Source organism: Branchiostoma floridae, chromosome 8, assembly GCF_000003815.2.
Source record: "Branchiostoma floridae strain S238N-H82 chromosome 8, Bfl_VNyyK, whole genome shotgun sequence".
NCBI lineage: Eukaryota > Metazoa > Chordata > Leptocardii > Amphioxiformes > Branchiostomatidae > Branchiostoma > Branchiostoma floridae.
In genome coordinates, this window is record NC_049986.1 from 7,606,905 (window position 1) to 7,629,188 (window position 22,284).

At 40.6% G+C, this 22,284-nt stretch overlaps 1 protein-coding gene across 1 annotated transcript in view; it reads right to left on the bottom strand.

Annotated features, from left to right (window-relative positions):
• Positions 1-22,284, bottom strand: part of LOC118420883 (procollagen galactosyltransferase 1-A-like) — a gene marked incomplete in the record, with an annotated part of 44,970 nt that overhangs the window by 6,020 nt on the left and 16,666 nt on the right. The window contains 9 exon segments of the mRNA XM_035827943.1: positions 725-928; positions 4,778-4,905; positions 5,575-5,632; positions 6,419-6,493; positions 6,879-6,985; positions 7,727-7,824; positions 8,329-8,448; positions 9,674-9,878; positions 12,935-13,069. Of these exon segments, the coding sequence (XP_035683836.1) occupies positions 725-928; positions 4,778-4,905; positions 5,575-5,632; positions 6,419-6,493; positions 6,879-6,985; positions 7,727-7,824; positions 8,329-8,448; positions 9,674-9,878; positions 12,935-13,069 (1,130 nt within the window).

Sequence of the window (22,284 nt, forward strand, 5' to 3'; positions counted from 1 at the left end):
TGCAGCAAAGGGGTTACAAATATCTGTATTACTGTAACAGTTATAATTACTCCCCACCTCCTCTGGTGTTTATTGGTATCACATGTTCAGATTCTAGGTCATTCATAAGGGAGACTGCAAAACACAAGCAGATTCTGAAGTGGTGGATTGCTCATTGCCTGACAAAGACTGGAGCTGAACAGTAAGAAATTGGTCTAATTTTTGTGCTGAAAATTACGATTCAACTTTTTAGACTGCTGAGGTAATATTTTTTTCAGTCCCAACAGGCAAGTTTCTATCCTGGGACTGCGGGATGGGTCATGGAGACAGCCCTGGTATACACCTTTCTCACGCGGCAGCCATGATAGATCTAAAACGAGTTCAATGTGGCAAACAAAAGACTGTCCATCATAATTAGCAGTTCGACCAATGGTAGCCTGCCAATTAGGAAATCGACCAATAAGTGAATGGCTGCAAATTCGTTAAAAATTTGCATTATTATGTTGTTATTTTGCATCTCTTAAGGGACTATGGGGTCAGTCTACACTACTCTAAATTGCTACATCTTTCGGTGCATAACACTTCTTGTAATATTTATTATTCTATCTTATATCATGAAAATTTGTGTGGTATGGGGGAAAACTAAATGGGACCTGATTTTAGAAATAAGTTTTGTCTGTTTGCCTCATTGACCTCTTCTTCGATCTATCATGGCTGCCGCGTGAGAAAGGTGTATTGGACTTACTCTGGATGGTCATCGAACATCATGGGCAGGAACTCATCCACGGGGATCATCTTGGTGAGCGGTTTGACGTCCAGCAGTTTCTTGGCGCCCCTCCAGGTGATCATGTATCCCAGGGTCCAGTAGGAGTAGGTGACGTGGATCATGGTGGTGGAGCCTAGCACCCAGTGTTCTCCCTCCAGCTGCATCCGCTTACGACCTACGTAACTATGGCAACGGAAAAGCAGCAACCCAGTTGCTCTCAATAAGCAGAGCACAAAAAAACTCATTTGGGTCAATCATATCTCTGTACATACTCCAATTTTTGTGTTGGATTTTACAGTTAAACTAGTTCAAGAATGTATGATATATCACTGGAAAGCTTGTTCATTGATATCTTATTTGTCATGATAGTATATTTTGTACATTGTAGGGTTGAGGACCAGGGACACTTTTGCGTGTAGGTCCCAAAAAAGTGCCAGATAAGTCCCAAATAAAACTTTTCGGACTTGTTTGTGTTGCATGTACAGATGGTTAGGAGATTCATAGTGACAGTATTAGTTTGTATTTGGTATATAATCTTAATTACAAATTAAAGAAATTCCTGTATCATGATCACTTCAACCTACTATCACCAGACAGTGGTCTAGAGAAAGGAAGCAAATGATCTATGGTCAATATCAATAGTTGTAACAATATTATTCTAAAATTGTTACATAGAATACCTTTTCTGCAACAGTTTACAATCAAATGCAGACTAGGCAATGTTATCTGATCTTTGTTGTCACTTCCTTTGTTTTCCTTTTTATAAGATTGGTACATGATTTTCATAAATTATAATAGATTTTCAATATTAAAAGAAAAATATCTTGTGTAGAGAGCTTACATACTAAAACTGGACCCAGCTTTACTTGACCCAAAAGTAAAGACTGTGTATGTGTGTCCTATCTCTTCCACACATTGTACTGACTTTTATAGTCTGTTTCTTCATTTAGGTATGGCAAAAACTGAGAGAAATGCACTTCTGAGGATGGAATGGTGAAGCCATGATCATGAATGTTATGACTGAGTCGAGGTCTGCTATCTCCTTGTCGGAACATAGTTGATAGAATATGCCTCAGTGGCAGTTTTCGTTTTTGTCGGCCCTATAAGCCTAACCATCGTTCCAACTGCACATGCGCAAAGGAGCATTGTCGGTGATAAGTCAAAGGTGATGACCCCAATCTTACAAACAGTTCTTGGGTCATACCAATTTAATCTTTTAGGTTCTCGGATTCTTAAAAGTGACAATATAGCAAAAGGACATCATAAAGCTAGAAGGTAGAGAGTAGGAATAGGTAGAAAAAGTTGAATATGACTGTATTCACCCCATAAAACTGAGTGTACATAGGCACAAACCTGGCATGGTCCTCAGGCTTCATTATCATTATGCTTTTCCAGTTAAGGGTTGTTTTTTTAAAATCAGAGAACAAACAAATCAAATTGGTGTGGCCTAGGGGTGGGTACCGAAAATTCAGGTCCAGGTCCGGTTCAGGTCCAGAGGATCAGGTCTCGGTCCGAACCTGAACCTGGACCTGATTCAGTATGTGAAAACTTGTGAATAGACGATACTCATAACAATGGTCCATTTAACTACAAAGAAATCTGTTTGGTGGAGTATTAGACTCACACTGGCGTTTTAAAATCCTACAACGCTACCTGCCTCTCTACGATTGACTGTAAAACTTGGTAGAAAGGGCTATAAACTATACTCTACTTCACTCGTTATTTTCTTTGGTCTGTAAGTGCCAAAACGTGTGAATGCCTGATCAAATGATTTGTTAGTTTTCCAATAGGTCCAACATCCGGTACATCTAATTTTTTTCAGGTCCGGTTCAGGACCAGTCCAATAAGAAAAAACGGTTTTGTACCAGTACACTGTACCGGTACCCAGCCCTAGTGTGGCCTTGTCTCAACCATGCATATGTAAGAATGCAGGATTTCGATCAGACAGATCAGGATAAATGATTGTCCAGATATGTTTTGACTCTGTCACAGGGGCCTTCAACTTTGACCTATTGCAGACAATGCATCTCCATGTGCATGTGCAGCTGGAATCATGAAGGGGCCTATTTGCTTGTCAGGGTCAAAGGCACACAATAGGCATTAACCCACCCCAGGCCAGGCCTCTGTTCAGGAACCACTTTCTTCCTCCCGATGTATCTAGATAGGAACAGAGAAGAACATAGAGAACTTCCCTATTAGTAAAGAGGATGGCCCTCCAGATAGGAGGAAAACTGTTAAGGAAAATTCTAGGACTCATAATTTACTGTATAAAGAAGTCTTTTAATTCACTACTAAAAGGACCTACAGCTGTAAAAAAAACACTGAATAATGTATACGAAGAGTTATTCGTTTTGGTGTCTAATTTAATATACTTCCATTAATGCTTTTGTCAGCACTGTAGCTTAGTAATTCAATGCTGTTATAAGTCTTGCTTTGTTTATGCCATGCAGCATGACCAACTTTACAGAGGAAACAAATAACGTCAATGTTGGCATTTTTTTACTTTGACTAATGTTTGTACTATCATTCAAACTATGCTAGCAATCATTTGTCCTTTGTAGATCAGGTTAACTTAGGTTAAAGCATTAAAGCACAGCAAACTGAGCAGTTTAGTTATCACTAATGCGCAGATTAAGGGTCTAGAAAAAGGGTTGAAAGAATCTTTAATAGCAGAGATTGCCCGCAACTAATTAACTTTGGTTAGAATTATAGGACCTGACGTCAGTCAACTGTCAGTCAGCTGTCTCGTACTGGAACAGGGGTTTTTCTAGAAAAACTATTAACGACTTTGAGTAGAAGACTTTGAGTGGACGACTTTGCGTGGACGACTTTGAGTGGACGACTTTGAGGTACTACGTATATGGCGTTAAGTTTCAGGGAATTTTAGATGAAAATTGGACAATCTAAGGCTTTCTGAGGAGGGAATTCATTGTCAGATCTTGACAGGATACAGATGAAAACTGCAGCCACTTGTATTGAGTTGTTATCATCATCTGTTCTTGGTTCCAGTGTTTGCTCCAAAGTGGTAAGTCCCCTTTACGAATGAAGAATTTAGCTTGTCCGACTTGTCGGAAAGCTCCAAGTGGGCATTTTCAGCCAGAATATGGCCGGCGTTTTGGTGATTACGTGTGCTTCAGACAAATTCTTTTTTTTTACTTGTGAAGTCAGGTTGTGAAATGTCACGAAAATGCCATTTTAGCAGCTTGGCCGGCGTTTGTTGGGGCACTTCGACCTTGGTGACCATTTTTGAACTTTTTATGAGATTTTGGAGCAATGCCATGGTAAGAGCATGAGGCAGTATTATATGCCTTTTTCCCCTGGTTAAGAAAAACCCCTGCTGGTTACAAATCTACCATCAGCAGGATATAAGAATGAGATGACAGCAGTGATGAATGTCCAGTCAGGTTGTGAAATGTCATGAAAGGAAACGGATAGCAAAAAATATGGAAGAAGTGAAAACGAAAAGGATGAAGATGGGGTGGGTGGGTGCGATGTCCAACATTTCCAATTCTGTCATAAGTGTAACTGCTTCTTAAAAAAGATTACATAGACCTGTTCACTGATCCCACTGCATGCTGGGAGGTGCAGGGCACCATGGGTAGTGCAGGGGGCAACATTTTTAAAATACTGAAAATGCAGAAATGTTTGTGGTAGTTTTAAGTTTGCGCTTTTGGCGTTGGCTTCACTTCACTGCAAACTTAAAACCATCACAAACATATTTCCATTACTGTAAACAACATGTGACTACAGTCTATGGCGCTACTGCAAACTTAAAACTACCGTGAACACTTTATTTTCCCACTACTGGGAAAGTAAATCCCAGCAAACTTACATGCATTTACAGTAATCCAAACAAAGTACACATGCACAGTTGTTTGCCCCCTTGTCTACCCATAGTGCCCCACATCTCCCAGGATGCAACGGGATCCACATAAAGATCTCTTGTAGATAATTTTCCCAGATGGTACAAAAAGGGATAAATCCTCTCCATTGGTTGATGGAAAATTTCCCATCAGCCCTTTCAATCCTTACATGAGGTCCCAGTCCAGTCGGATCTCCTCAATCTCGTTTAGCATCTTGTACATCCGCCTCTTGAAGAAGGGTTCAAACCTTATGTCATCCTCAAAGACAAGAACCCAGTCTAGGTTCTTCTCAACAATCTGTGGACAAGACAAACTTAACACTGATCACTGGGTACTACTAAAAATAGGTCTGAATAAGGAGACTCTATTTACACAACAATTGCTTTCTTCTCACCACTGTTTCAGTAACCGTCTGTCACCTTCTTGTGAGAATAAAGCAATCTCCTTATTCAGTGATGTACCAACCTGATGAAACTATTCACAGATAAAAAGAGGTCTTCTGGCAGAATCTACAGCTACACACATATCAAAGCCTGTGAAACTCATAAAGCAAGAGAAACAGAGACTGCAATGTATCTAAAACATATTATATTGTACTCTTTTAGTGCATGAGCAATGACCAGTTCATCAAACATCTGTGCTAGTGTATTAGCCAAGGTGAAACAGTACATACAATGTGCCAAATACTAGTACTATGCAAGCAACTGAATAATTATGATTTTGGAAATGGTCAGACATTTCAGATAGCATGCACTGTCTTTTTCAGAAAATCAAATTTTTCAGTCAAATCTACTGATAGAATGTGTGGTGTATGTAATACTATTTGGTTTTCAGTACAAATGTACATTGGGTTTGGTTGTTGGGTACCATTTTGTACTTTGGCTACTTGTACAATTTGTACTTAATATGTATTGTGTATGTTATGCTTTAAATCAAACAAGATGGAATTTTACTCAGGGCCCTTACCTCCTCCCAGATTTTGTAGTGACTGAGAAAACAACCAATCTCTCCCATGGTCATACTCCTGTAAAGTACCATCACAAATGCTTTATGAATCAATACTAACTTCATGACAACAAGAAAAGTTGGACTTATGTAGTATCAGGCAACATTTAGGACAAAAGGTCTGTTTGTATGGTCTTTCAAAGCCCATTTATAAAAGCGGTAACAAAGTTTATAACAACGGTTAGTCTAGCATGTGTGCCTGCATGTAGGTATGAGAATAATAGACCACATTCCAGTTACGACGGCCATTTTCAATTTTCCATTGTCGTTTTGCCAAAAGGAGGCAAGGGTGGTAGACATATAGTATACACATGTAGATCGGCCATCTTCAGTGGTAGTTTTGCCCCTCTAACTTGAGAAGGGATGTAATGACCCTGAACACAGGGTTGTAGCCAGCACCCGTCCTTCAGTCCTTTGAAGGAATTTTGCAGCTGTGGACGGGAATTTTTTTTCCCCATTCCGTCCTCTGTGAGCAAAATTTAACCCACAAAATGCAGGAAATGGCATTTCAGAGGGTCTAAATTTCAACATTTTCCTTGGGCACATACATGCCCCTGGACCCTGCTAGGAATGCTGCGCCAAAGCCATTCAAATCGAGGGGACGGAAAATGATTTCTGGCTGGCTACAACCCTGATGGTTATCCAAAATGGCCGCCATAATTGGAATGGGGTCTATTATTCTCATATGGGGTCTATTGTTGACTACCTCCTGGACTGTAATTGTTGCAAAAGTAAAAACTGCAGCTAGTCTTGAGTACAAACTGATGAGAAGAAAGTTGTTATGTGCTTGCTGTCAGTCACCCACCTGTCTGCCCAAGGGTCCTTATACTCAGGTAGGACTGTCACTCCCATCTTCTTCAGCACAGAGGCATTCAGAGTCCTGAAATATGATGATTAGTTCATTAATCATGCAAATAAGATTTCATTACCATGTGATTATTGATCGCTTACTGTCTCTGTACCATGACCTTTAAATACATACCCCACCCCCCCAGAGGTAGTAGCCTCTTCCATTGACCTCATGACCTGGACTGCCATGTCTGATTAACAACTAATTAATAATTATTCTACCACCTCTAACCTCTACTTCCTGCCCCTCTGGCGAGTCTGACGTTTTGCAGTCATCTTCCCACTCACTGAGTTCCTTACACTCTCAACTGACAGTTATTCAGACTACTACGAACACACTAAACACAAATGGACACACCAACAAAACGATTTGATAAGCAGAGTCAATTAAAGGTGTATAGGTTACATATACTTACAGTCCATCTACAGCCTCCATCAGTTTGAAGTCCAGCCCTATCTCCTTCAGTGTGTGGACCATTCTTTTCCTCCGCTCTGGTCGTCGCTTCAGGTTAATCACAAAGATCTGCAGATAAGAGTAAAAAAAAGGAAGTTTGGAAGGCATTCTGTATGTTATACTCAGTAACTGTACATGTAGCTAAAAGCTGCTGTATGGTCTCAATAGGTAGTGTTTCTGTATCTACGGGACCGCAAATCGTGTGGCCATGGTGGCCGCTATAGACTATTTCTTAATGCTTAGGCCTAGGAAAAAAAATGTTGTGTTTCCTGTTTCCCTACCTTCCCTAGAAAAACCTGCCGACCCTAGACTTTTTTTGGGGTGGGCAGTAGAGTCACATAGCTTCCAGTTAGAATTTTTATTCAGCCTGCTTCCTATTGAAGTAAAAACAGTCTGCTTGTCCTATCTATTGTGCACAAAATCAAAGTTTGACATCAAAAGACAAGTGTCCTCATGCATTTCAGTTTCCTTTGTTCAACTGTATTGTAATATGTATCACTAGATTTTTGGCTAGCCTAAAAAAAATTACAAAAAAAAAAGATATCCCCTACCTACCGACCCTAATTTTTTCAGGACTGAAACAGGACACACAACATTTTTTTTCCTAGGCCTTAGGTAAATGTTAAAAATCTAAGGGACCTACAAAAAGTGACCACAGTGGCCAGGTGGTCGCTATGCAAAGGTGGCCGCTAATACAGGTTTGACTGTAGTTCCTTTGCGTGGAGTCATAGGCTGTATAGACTGAAAGACAATAGTGGTGGTAGTAGTCATTAGCCATTATTATTAGGAGAACTGTGAGCTACAATATACCTCGTCAAAGCCCATCTTGGTAGTAGTTTTGTTGGGGTGTGAGATGTAAGCAGACGGCACCAGGGGGTCAAACACATAGCCTTCTGGTGTGTCATGTGCTGTGGGCAAGAAAGATACATTCATGGTCAGTACCTCCCTTTACACTTTACACAGAAATCTTGAGTTCCAAGTAGTACAGTTCGCTCCTTTCTTTGCTTATGCTACCCATCTGAGGAACTGTATATTCAAACCTTTTGGTGGTGATGTCAATTAATGAGCAAATTAAGGAATGGGTTCTAGAGCGCTCTTTCGATGACAACAGCCCCTCCCACAAGTGAATGGAGGCATTTCGGGTGTTGGAACGCCTGCTCGAACGAGCACATGAACCTATTCCTTAATTCGCTGATGAAACACAAATTTTTTTTTCCTAGCTCTGACTTTATACTTTAACAGATTAACTTGAAACTCAGGATTTATAAATAGGAGACCACCCTAACACATTCCTCATCACAATCCCTGTAGACAGAGACTTCAATCAGGATATTTACCAGTATAGAAACAACAATTCTGCAATATCTCAATCCTCACCCTGATATAGACATAGGATGAGATAAACTACTTACACATTTGGTCCAGCAGGATCTGTTTGAACTTGAGTGTTTCCTCGTCGTGGATCATGGTATCATCCAGTGCTGAGGGCAGGTACCCAAACTCCTCCGTGTTCATAATGAACATCTCCATGCCTAGAAAAAAGTCGTTGGAATATATCATTTGATATGTCATTTTCTAGGGATGTCCCTAACAGGGCTCCAGGCGAACTTTTCTACCTAGGAGCACTGTGGGCGCAGCAGAGGGATGTCCATTAGTACATTTGTATTATGGAACAATGATATGAACCATCATACTACGATTCCAGTACTATCACACTGATTTTGTAAGGTTACAGTAGAAGCCGCTTAATTTCACACCCCATTTGCCAGTGCATTTCGTGCAGTTATTAAGCTGGACCGCACCACCACGTGATTTGGGAATTTCGTGCAATTAACAGAAGTGTGCGATTATCCGGTGTGAAATTAACTGGCTTCCACTGTATTCTACTATTCTAGTGAAAAATTTTTGTTTTCTTACAATAGATTTTTTTAAAATTATGCTTTTACTTTAAGTGCTAAAATCTTCTTACACCTGGCACCATTTGCACTATCATACTCTAAATTCTGGGGAGATCTCTGCTTTCCTTTCAAAATTACAATTTTCTACAGTTAATAACTTTACAAGTCTCCCTAACTTTGGTCTGATTATAATTACTTCAGGATGGCGGCTGAGATTTCTCTGGAAGGATGTTAGTTTTCTTTTGGTAGACAGGGGTATCTTTCAGTGACCCTTGCACCAAATCTTGACAGTGACCTTAACCAAGGCAGTTGTGGAGGGGACAGGCAAAGCAAACTTGTTGAAGAAATCCATCTGTCGTAATAAGTGCTATAAACTGTGTAGAAAATCACTTTAATTTGATAGCATCTTCACCAACTTTTGAAGTTAATCCATTCTGATTATGGCATTTTGAGTAATGATGATCAATTTGACTTTTGAGTTAATCTGTTGACAAAACAACCAAGAAATCAACCAACAAATTTAGACTTAGCATTTACCTGCCAGGAATTACATTTTTCCAACAAAAAGGCTCATGCAGTACCTCCTAAAAGTTGCTAGGAGGCAACTGTGAAATCATTACCATAACAATACAACAAAGCAAATGCACACATGCACACAGGAAAACTGCCAGAAATTAATTTTGCAACAAAAAGACCCCTGCAGTACCTCCTAAGAGCTGTTAGGAGGCAACTGTCAAATCATGACCATAACATGTTCAAAACAAAGACAACACATGCATGCACATGCATGCACCTGCACACACAAATGCAGAGGCAAACATAGCCTTCTTGACCAAGATCCGATAATGTCCAAACTGACCTGAAGTTCTAGCTGACCAGGCAAACTGTATGATATCATCCTCAGGTCCGAAGTAGTCCTCCGCAGGGGAGTCATAACTGAGCTGTCTGGACCCCTCCCTGCGCAGGTCCACCAGGTAGGTGGAGTGCACCATGGGTACCGGGAACACCCCTCTTCTTTTCCTCTCTATGGTCGGCATGTACTCGTCAGTACGCATGTAGTAACCCTGTATGGGCCATAGAAGTAGGTTAGTGTCAGGCTTTCAGCTAGGATTTTATAATATACTATAGGGGCTCCAAATTTCTTAGTGAGTTGCAGTAAATGATATAGGTACTACTACTGTAGGGGGCTACTATTGTAGGGGGGGTCCGGGGGAATCCACCTTTCTTGGTGCATAGTTTTCAGGAATGTTTTCTTAACATGGTGCTTTTTAAGCTATCTTGAGGGGCAAAATTACTGACAGGGAGGTCACAGTAGAAGACTGACTACATATGACCTTGTGGCATCCCTGGTCAATTAGAATGGAAATCCTGTCGAAGATGCAACAGTCCAAAGGGTTCCAGGGGCATGCTCCCTCTGAAAAGCTATTTCCTTTATTTTTCAGAGCAAATTTTGCAGGTAGACTCAGCTTGGTGAAATCAATATCTTTATTATATGCCAATTTTTGCCTGTCACAGAGGATGGAATGGGCAAAATTTTTGTCAGGCCTAAGCGTCAAAATTCTGTGAAAGGACGGAAGGACAGATGCTAGCTAGAACCCTGATTAAATGGATGGAAAGTGCTTAGATTTGTGTCAGAGGATAAAGCCGGTGGGAAGCCAGCATGAAGGCAGGATTCTTGTAAAGCATGGCTGCTCTATATCAACAATGAGCACCTGTTCCCTGGTAAGCTGGCAGGACGTTTACTTAGAGAATATCACGCAAACACCTAGGACACCTTATAGGGCTGTGTTCTGAATTAGCCAACCAGAATAACCGCAATACAGTGTAAAATGCCAGCCCATTGGCTACGAGAGATCTTCAATTCATTGTGATTCCAAAAGAAAACAAAATAAATGAAATGAAAAAAAAGTTTGGCAAAAAAAGTTATGATTTTGGAATTTACTTTGGCATTAGTATCCATTTTGGCAATTAAAATTTTACATCATATCAATGCTCAATTTACAGCTGCCTTGTATGGTTTTATAGTGTGGTTCAAATCTTTTGGAAATGGATGAAAATTTGTGTGCATTTGGATGTCATCCATGTCATCAAATCAACATGGCCTCACAAGATAACTGTTGCTTGCCTCATAAAAGTTTTATAGCAGGGTTTTTCCACTGTCTGCATACATAGTTGTGGTTATACCTGACACCTGGAACATGCCACGACACCAACAGGTGCTATTTGTCCAACATTTCAATGACCTGGAGTTATTCCCGTGCCATTAACCAGACTGATGAAAGGTGGACACCATGACTAACAACTGGGTACTGGTGCAATGGCAGAGTGTTTGCCCTGCATTCCCCAGCAGAGTCATCCCAAAGACTTTAAAAATGGTACATGCTGCTTTCTCTGTTAAGGTCTCATTGATGAGTTTCTTTCTCCCATAGACTTCTATGTTATAATTCGTGGTTTAAATGGGCGCGTTCATATTGAAGCTACGTAAAATTTTAGCAGATTTTTCATTCTTTGTTGAGCACATTTACCCTATATCGTGGGAAAAAATTGCCAACGTCAACTATACGTAGGTTATTTTTTTATAGCAATTACAAACTATGATTAGTTAATCCCCACAAAAGGCACTTTTTCGCTGCTAGTTGTACAACCGCACCACTCAAAACCCGGGACTGTGTACCTCCGACCTAGCGCGCGGCTGCAAAGCTTTTCCTGCTAATTTCTTCAGTTACAAACAAGCTTTCACCAATCTAACTTTTGAGATTAGTTCCGCTGGCTAAAAGGGAATTTCTCACCGCTAAAAACACGCGTCCGTTCAGCCGTTTATTTTTTGGTTCGGATCTATTTTAGGGTACCCACTCGCGGAGTAATACATCAATGAGACCTTAAGCTGTTAGCACTCAGCATTCAGGAAAGTGTATGGAAGTTGAACACACACCACTACCAGTAGACTAGCACCCTGCTGTAATGTGATTGCACAAAGTTGTGTGGCCTAGGGCTACTGAAATGGAGAAGTGCGTCGCCCTATGTGCCATCAGGCACGGGATGCACTTTGACTTTTTTTATGGCTAACAATGTTCTTGTTCAAAGGACAGCAACCCTTTTCAAGTGTAGCGTGCCAGATGTGTGAGAAACAACAGCCTAGGACTTGACCTTATACTAATAGTTTAAGTCCAACTCTTGAACCTATAGTCCAGAAAAAAGTTTGCTAGTCACTGAACAAACTGTGCTATCATGGCAGAAATGAACTGCAGACAAAAAGAAAACATGAAAGAGATCAAGGATTCAAGGAAGTCACGACAGGTGATACCTAATAAGTAGAAGCAGACATGTTGTGTGTGTAGTCCAGCGGTTATCCTCTGGATCTGAAGGTTGGGAGTTTGATACTGGCTGTAGCTGTTCATTCTGCTAGTAACTGTTACTGTCTGTGGGACAGGATGTAAAGCTGTGGTCCACTGCTTGTCATACTTGAAAAGTACAAGTTAGAGGAATTTCTTCTGTACAATGAAACTGTATATACAGTGAAACTTGTTTAAGAAGACCACCCTGGGGACCAGTGTAAAGTGGTCGTTTTAGACACGTGGTAGACACTGTACAATGTAGCTTCTGTCCGGTCTGCCTAAATACCTCAAACGACCGCAAACGACTCCAATATGCAGTGTACATGGCCATCTGGAAATGACCAATTCATACGTTGTTTATACATTCAATTTAAATAACGCAGCAAGTCCAAAGTATTTATCAGTTATTTTGAGTTAGCCCGCCGTTTCGGGCCACCATATTGGATCGTCTGTGTTAGAAGTCTGCATGGGGATGTTCTCAACACCTCCTTCAGTCCACAGACGATAGTATAATAAAACTGTGGATGCTGTTGGCTCATAGATTATAGCATAGCAGAATTCTATCATTGTCAATCTATAATACCAGTGTACTAACGTTAAGTGTTTTTCAGCCTCAAATTGCTCAACTTTACATAACTGGTAAATGTGCCACACAATGTCGTTGCCCCATGTACACTGCATATTACAGCCATCTGAGGTTCTTTAAGGTCATTTGAGGTGCTTAGGCAGATCCGCGTCTGTCTTCTCTTTCGCAACAAGTGGAAGATTAGCTCTTCAAGACTGACCTTTTCCGTCATGCCGCACCAGAAGTTGGAGTATGCAGTGCTGCTCTCCAGCATGGGTGCGATGATGGGTCTGTTCTGTGCGATCAGGAGCTTCAGGGTGCGGGGGTTAGTCACCAGGTTATCAGCATCCATACACTGTCAATCAGAGAAACAGAAAATATAGTCATAACAAATTACATCAATCATAGCAAGTACTGTAACTACAGGGCTCGAAATACCACCTGCATATGGAGGTAAGTGCAGGTAAAATTGGATCTGTGCAGGTATTTCTGATGTCTACCTGCACCTAACCTGCACTGGTCTATGCTATGTACAGGGTTTTACACATAAATGTCCTATGATTTAGGCGTATATGGATTGTTATTAGCTGCATTGACTATTTCCACCTATAGAGTATAAATGAAGAAAAAATATCAATTGTATGCTGTCCAGTTTTAGTATGATCCATCCTTCCTAAATTCAGAGTGGTGCAGGTAAAATTTGTCTGGTGCAGGTATGCAGAAAAAAGTATTTCGAGCCCTGAACTACAACACCTAAAAAAAACATAGTACTGTACTATGTGTTCAGAGGGTAGATAGAGTTAGATCAGTGACAGCTGATCACGTAAGCACTGTCAAAGTCAAAAGCGGACCGATTGTTTGTAGCTTCCTTGCCGGGTAACCAGTAAGTGGTTTCCAGCTGGCAGTTTGTAGAGGTGCCAGGTTTTCTATTACAGTGACAGTCCCCATGAACTTGATTGCATTAACAGTACACGGCCACCTAATTTACCATCCAAAATTATGATTGCACTCTTTCACATTTCCAAGCCTAGAATTGAGCCTGTGCCCTCACAATCCACAGGACTTGATCCAAGTAGGTAACAACACTCAATTTGAGTGTCATTTTAAGTTGACATTCAAATCACTGTCTTACCAATTGCCCTGTAATGAATTTATCTGCACTGTATGTCTTGTAATTACCTTTGCCAGAATGGCTAAGGTTATGTTTTAGGCTTGTGAGTCTGTGTGTCTGTGTGTCTGTGTGTCTGTTAACAGCATAACTCGAGAAGCCTTTGATGTATCCCGATTATATTTGGTAGGTGGGTAGGGGTCGGGAAAACGAAGGTCAAGTTCGATAATGGGCCCCCTAGCGGCTTGCTAAGGTACTGCAGCAGAACCTCAATTTTTGATATCTCGTGTTCTGGACATGCTGTGGTTATGATTTTTTTAGTGGTAGATAGCCCTTGGGGCAGAGAGTAAGTGCCGTAAGTTTGGACCCCCTAGCGGCTTGTTTGGAACTGCAGTCACCGATTTCCTTTCAAACTTTGGACGAGAATAACTGGAGAACGTGTTGATGGATCGTCATGATTTTTGGTATGTAGATAGCCCAGGTAACAATGTACATAATGGAATACTGATTATGCAAATCAGCAACTAATTTGCATAATTAATGAGGAATGTTTATAAATCCACTGCATTTCACGATAGGACTTTCAAACTTGTCACATATATAGATGAGAAAGAGAGAAATATCAATGCATATTAATTATGCAAATGATGACCTCATTTGCATAATTAATGAGAAAATATGAACGTGTTGACGGATCGTCATGATTTTTGGTATGTAGATAGCCGAAGGGAAGACTTACATGATGGAATTCTAATTGTGCAAATCGACAGCTAATTTGCATAATTAATGAGGAAAGTTTGTAAATCCACTGCATTCCTTTATAGGACTTTTAAACTTGTCACATTTGTAGCTGAGAAAGAAAGAAATATCAATACATTATTAATTATGCAGATGATGATCTCATTTGCATAATTAATGGGAAAATATGAACGTGTTGACGGATCGTCATGATTTTTAACAGCTAATTTGCATAATTAATGACGGAAGTTGATAAATCCACTGCATTCAGTGATAGGACTTTCAAATTTGTCACATATGTAACTGAAAAAGATGGCAGAGAGTAAGAGGTGTATGTTTGGGTCCGCTAACGTCTTTCCTTGAACTGCAGGAGCCGGTTTCAATAAGGATGAAAGTATCATCATGATTTTTGGTATGCTGATAACTTAAGTGATGCTTGATACAATTTAATATTATTATGTAAATAGGGATCTAATTTGTATGAGCAATGGGAACCAACTCCAGGCATATAAAATAAAATGTAATGAGTAACACATTCTACATAACAAACCTGGTTTATTTGGCAAGGGTATGTGTTCGTGGAACTCTAGTTTGATTATAATTATTAGGTAATTGGAGCCAAAGTTGAAACATTGGAAGGAATCCATACTTCCATGTTAATCAGATTAAACCCTGGCTCCCCTGGGCCCCCTCCTAGCTCTGACCTGATACTGTAAATGCAGAAATGTTCGCAGTGGGTTTTTTTTTTCAAGGTGTTTGCAGTGACCACTTCACCTGGTGAGGAACATTTATCGACTAAAGTTTTTGACTACAGTCTATGGCACTACCGCGTACTTAAAACCACTGCGAGCACTCCCGCTAATGAGAAATTAAATCCCCGTGAAATTAAATGCATTTACAGTAACTACAGGCCTGTGCCAGGCTGATCCAGTCTACAAGTGTCTCAGACAGTTCTGACAGCAGACACTGCCCTCAACCTGACAGCTAGACACAGTCTGGTCCCCATACAAGACAGGAATGCTGACAAAGCTGAAAATACTGCAAATCCATATACTTTCCTGGTGGTTTAATTGCGTTGCAGAGGGTGTTTTAAATTTGCGCCTGAAACAATTCCATAGTACAGTTGTCAAATGAGGGAGACAAGTATGTATTCCCAGTGTCATGAATTCTTGGTGGAGAAGTCATGAACAAAACACAGTGAAAGTTTAAAGATTTACAGTATCAAGATATTTGTAAAAAGCTGACTAAAAATATTGTATATTGTTAGTCAAAACTGCTGAAGAAGACCACTAGGTCTGGTCTGGTCTGTGTCTACTGAATAAGTGGTCACTATAGACAGGTAATGGACCACCAAAAATGGTCAAATTGGCCAGGTGGTCTTTATGTAGAGGTGGTCACCAATATAGGCAGGGTATCATTCTACATGTAACGTTATGTCTGTTGGATTAAAAACTAAAAGAGGAATTTGTTTGGATAAAACACCCCAGATGACGTATTGTAACAGTCAGGCTCAAAGGTTCATATAGTGTGACCTTGTTCTGTGGGAAAGATTTGCCTGAGGGAGGCCCTAACCAACACATGGTGTTAATCAACCTAGATGGATACCTGGGAATGGGATGGAGGGACAATTAGCAGTAAAAAAGTTAAATCAAGGAGCTCAGACTTGTGATTTTTTTAACCGTTTTTCTTGTTAAACCGTTTTTAAAAAGAATGGACCTAATAAAAATCAGTGGACTGGATTTTGGACCGATTAGAAAATGAACAGATTATATCGGCATTAGCTTTCACAAGAGCGAAGTAGAGTATAGTTAATAGTAATTTCTACCAAATTTCCACTGTCAAACTTGGTATCAAGACGGCCATTTTCAATCTACCCCAAAATTTTCAGTCCCCAGAGACACATGTCAAAGATGATGGCACGTCTATTGCGGCCGCAGCTAGTCTGTGTAACACAAACTCCGCTGTCCAGGGCTGTAACTGGCCCCTCCCGGCCGGCGGATGTTTGGTGGGCTGCTATAAGCGAGATTAAATCAGGCTAGGCCGCAGCCACCTGGAGTGGAGCACGCAAGTTTCCACAATCAGATCCTGGTTCGGGTCTGGACCTGATCCTTTGGACCACCGCAAAAACTTTTCTATTATGTACTAGACTGCAGTCTATGGTGTTACCACGAACTTAAAACCACCGCGAAAAGTCCTTTTTCCCGCTTCCGCGAACTTAAATGCATTTACAGTATTAGATTGACACCTGTAGATCTCCAATACAATTAGACTTTTGAAGCAAGAACATGGTGTTACTTAAAATTTCACAAATACTTTCCAGTCAGCACCAGAAGTGACCTCACTGTCTGGTCAAACAGGAGGTGGCTGGGGTCAACTTGTCAGTTGGCTGAGACCAAGAGATGACCATGACTGGACTTGGAGAGTGGAAAACCTCAGTCAGATCAGTCATCACTCTAGGGATGGATACCAACTTACAGAAAATTCAGGTCCAAGTACAGTTCTGGTCCAAAGGCTCAGGCCCAGACCTGACCTTATTATACTCAAAACAATGGTCCATTTTGCTAACAAAGGATTCTGTTAGGTGGAGTATCTGATGTCATCACCATATCTTCTATAAAGGTCTTAAACTTCTAAATTGCACTTAAAACTAGAGTTCGGCGACCTCATACCTCCATGAAAATTTAGAGCTTTTGTAAATTTCATGTAATTGACTAACACATTAACATAATTTATGCGTGGTGTTGTTTATCATTGACTAACGTACACATGTCACAAGTATAAAATTCCAATCATTAGACATAACTGATAAAGCGGCTTCGCAATTTTTAAATAAATTATGCAAATAAGTTCCTCATTACCATATCTGGTATCTGCTTATATTCCATCTATCATAATTAATAAGTGTTACATTTATTGAAGTCCAGTTATTGCTAATAATGGTATTATACAATTTCCTCATTAATTATGCAAATAAGGTCCTCATTTGCATTACATGTATATCATTATGAACACCTTTGCCTAAGCTACCTGCACCCCTAAAATGATGCCAATCCGTCAATCCTTTCTGCAGTTATCCTCTTTTCGCGGTGGTTTTAAGTTTGCGGTAGCACCATGTACTGTAATCAGTCTTATTGCCATGAGAAAATGTTTGCGGTGGTTTTAAGTTCGCCGTGAAGCGGCCACTGCGGAAACCGCGAACATTAAACCACCACAAAAGTTTCTGCATTTACAGTATCCTTATGACCTACCCCCATAGGTATATTATAGCTATGCTCTACTAGTTATCAAGGCCAAGGCTAAGATCTTCTACATCTCAGAGTTCATGGACCCCTGGTAGTGATCATGTGTTGATCACATGCACCCCACAGCACATGAACTATACCGTGACCTCCAGTAACCTCACCACCTGTTTAGACTAGAGGCAGCCAGACTAGAAAGGCAGGCAGTCAGTCCAAAGTTGTGGGTATCATATACCACGAAAGGGGATATATTTGCAGTGGTTTTATGTTCACAGTTTCTGCATCAACCAACACAAAATTTTTGTTCTTCTCTTCTGACCACCAGTACCCACCTGCCCGCTTGTTACCTCCATGAAAAATGGAGGTATAGTTTTTGGTATGTCTGTCTGTGTCAGACTCTGTGTGTGTGTGTGTGTGTGTGTGTGTGTGTGTGTGTGTTTGTATTTCCAGATATTTGCGCTCACCACAACTCCAGAACCTCTGTATGAATTGTAATGATATTTGGTATGTGGGTAGTTATTGGAAAGATGGAGGTCAGGGTCGATTCCGGCCTCCTACTGTGTGACCTTGGTACTGCAGCAGAACATTGATTTTTTAAATCTTTTGACATGGACATGCTATTGTCTTGTTTCAACTGTAAGCTTAAAAAACTGCACATACTTAAACCTTCTCCTGACTGTGAAAAAATTAAATTCCACTAACATTTCACGTTTTAGAGTACAACCTTTTGACTAGCCTGGAAGTCATCCAAGATAGGTCTGTTCCCATTTTTCACTCCAGTCTACCAGATCTAACCGAACATTAAACTAACCAAGATGGCAAATAGCCCATATGTACACCTATATCACCATCCTGTACAATGTGGGTGCTTACATACAGAATTCCTTGGTGTTTAGCCAAGCTAGAACCACAGCCTAGACAAAATGTACTTTTGACCTTCCAGGCTGGCTTGATCATGTTAAATAACAGTTAATTGTTTTCTTGTCCTCTCTGCTTAATTCCCTACATGTGCCTCAAACATGACCCAGTTATAGTGTATAGCCTTTAGGCCACACCAATTTAATTTCTTGGTTCACGGATTTTTTCATAAAAAATATGGCGCGAGAGGGCGAAATAAAAATAAAAATAAAAATTGTAAAATGGTTGGGGTAAAGGTAATGGCTAATCCAAAACATAAAGAAAAAAAGTTTTCAGCTTGCAAAAAGTACAAAAACACTATTATTGTACAGTAACAGCACCTGTACCCACACTTTAAGGAGCTAATATAATATAAAGGCCAATTTGCTACACCAGAAAGCTGGTGAATGGTTTCATTAATGGTGAAAATTTGCTGAGTGGTAATTTTTATTTTTATTTTTTTTTCCCAAAATATTGGAGCGAGCGAATCCGTGAACCAAGAAATTAAATTGGTGTGGCCTTACAATAGGTTTTAAGGCCTTAAAGATTTGCTGGTATATGTGACATAAGGCTTCCCTTTCTGTTAATGTAGAATTACCATGTTTAGAAGTCTAAAAAAAAAAACTATTGCCGGTAATTATTTGGAAGACACCAAGGCTGTATCCAGGACCCAATCCTCTATCCCAGAATGGAAATTTGCTTGTTGGGACAGAAAAAATACTACCCCTTCCTTCCAAAAAATCTGAACTTCATCATGACAAAAACTGTTGAAAAATCTATTTTCATGAGCTAAAAATGACACTTTTAACAAGGAAAATCACATGAGCTCCAAAAGAATGAGTGGGACAGAAGAAAATTCAGATCTGGAAACAGCCCTGCAAGACGAGAAAGGCAAATCTTTTGGGTCTGCAAAGGGGTTAGGTGAATAATCACGAAACAATTAAACAGAACAGGAGAACCTTGCACATATATCAAGGAAGGGGGACTCACTCTCAGTGAGTGAGGTTTGTCTCAATCATGACGTTTATTACTTACTAAGGAGAGATGCTGTTTCAGTCATGATGTAGCCTGGTTACCAAACCCCAGCCTGATCTCAAGTATCTATATCGTACAGATATTCTTGAGGTTGGGGTATGGTATCCAGTAGGGCTGGGTACCGGTACAGAAAATTCAGGTCCAGGTCCGGTTCAGGTCCAAAGGATCAGGTCCAGGTCCGGACCTGAACCTGGACCTGATTCAGTATGACTCATACCAATGGTCCATTTCACTACAAAGAAATCTGTTTAGTTGAGTATTAGACTTACACTGGCGTCTTAAAATCCTACAACGCTAACTGCACCTGTACGATTGACTGTAAAACTTGGTAGAAATGACTATAAACTCTACTCTACTTCACTCTTGTTATTTTCTTCCACCTGCAAGCGCCAAAACGTGTGAATGACTGATCAAATAATATGTTAATTTTCTAATCGGTCCAACATCCGGTCCACCTAATTTTTTCAGGTCCGGTTTTTCTGGACCGGTCCAACAAGAGAAACCGGTTTTGTACCGGTACGCTGTACCGATACCCAGCCCTAGTATCCAGGCTAGTCATGATGTGGTCTAGTGCCTAGAAGCCTTAGCTTCTTGTACCAAGCAAACTCCTTAGAAAAAGAAATTCTGCTTATTTTAACTTAAGTTCAGTAACGGTGGGGTTCAAGTGCCGCCGAACTGACCATGCCAAACATGTCTGACCCTTTTGGCATAGTGGTTTCCTTGGCACTGGGCTTATGAGCTGGCAACCCTAGTTCGGTGCAGACTCGAATACCGGGAGTCAGGAGCCTCTTACAGTTGAAACCAGAAAGTTTTCATGGTAGCTTGACTCACTGGCATGTCAGTTTCTTCTAGCAATCCTAGTAAAGCTACAGCAGTAGTACAGGCCTGTTTTTTATTTCCTGCTCATACATGCCCCAGTGCATACACATGTCAATAATTAGGGCACTAATGAGAATCATGACAGTCCTATCATTTGGGTCAGCATTGACAATGTGAGGACAGGTGCTGTAAATTCCTGGGCACTTTCCTGGAAGGGGGAAAGGTGGCACAGAAATTTGTAAAGTAATGCTGTATGATGGTTTGGTAGTTGGGAGGTTATCACAAACCATAAACATAAAACAATAACAAACATTTAATTTGTACAGTAATGCTGTATGAATTGATCATTTGCTAGTTGGGAGGTTATCACAAACCATAAACATAAAACAATAACAAACATTTAAAAACTTTCATTATTTTTACAGAGAAGAGATGATATCCTTCTGCATGATACTAAACATATTACTCTCACCTCTCAAATAAACGTACCGGTACGTTTATTTTTTTCCGCCTCAAAATCCGCCCGGTACATTCTTATTTTAGACGGTACGTTTATTTATTTTTTCAGAATCGGGCAAAAGTTCCGGGAAAATTTGCGGCCCTGAACGTAAAATGAAAAAAAAAGACGACTAACGCACCACTTCTCAGCGCCCACAGCACTGTTGTACCGACAAGTACAGGCCATGAAGGCGGTTCCTACCTCAAATGATTGTTTAAAAATACATTCAAGTCGTATATTAAGTGATTGTGTAGTAACTCGTTGCGGTATATCCTGGCCGGAACGTTCCATGTTCGTCCTTTGTTCCGCCCGACACCAAGAACCCCGGCGGGAGGAGCGGCCACCGCATCGAAAGGAAGGACGAGCGCATCGAAGCGTTAAGTGTTTGGGAGTGTTGCCGATCTCCGAAACAACATTCAATAAAGGTTTGTGAGGTACCGGCAACAGGAAATAAAGAGACAACTACAATCTTAGTGTTAACCAATGGGGATGTCTAAAATGAATTAATATCTGCCAGCGTTGCGTTTAGAAGTAATAGAAACGCTGGCGGTCCGTGGCCTAATTTGATACGGAAACGAAAATGGCGCGTGGCGAAATCAAAACAACAACAAACCAAGCATTACCGGTGTTTCTCAGGATACCGTAAGGGGGAGGGTGTTTTTATAATTGTTTGCGTTTACGGGGAATGAACTATCATCACTTGAATAGAAAAACATCTCAAGTTTTGATAAACACCACAGTACACACATATGGGAGGTAGGTACAGTCATTTTTTTTCTATCCATGATTCCGAACTGAAACTTGAGCGCCGAAGACAGAAATGTGCGAGGCCAGCAAATCTGGCTTGTCCGGTGAACGCCAAATTAATTATAAATTGTTTTTCTACTACTTCAACCTTCTGCCCTTTGCTATGGAAGACGGTATGTGTCAGTCATGTTTACGACCAGCAGCTATCACACAGCAGTGGGCCCGGCACAGGGTGTCTTCAGAATCACACAGATTGCACTCACTGCGACTGGAACTTATTTAAAAAGAAAACAAAAATGATAAATGGGCATGCTAATAAACACGTCCCGCGTGTTATTTTCCCGCCACACTGCCACACTCGCAGCTTTGGAGTTCCAGCAGCATGTCGTCAAGTGATCGTGGTAAAAAAAGGAAAAAAGTTTCTCTTGTAGAAAAGTATGATCTAGGAAAGCGCTGCTTCGAGTTCAAGAAGCAGTATGATGAAGAAG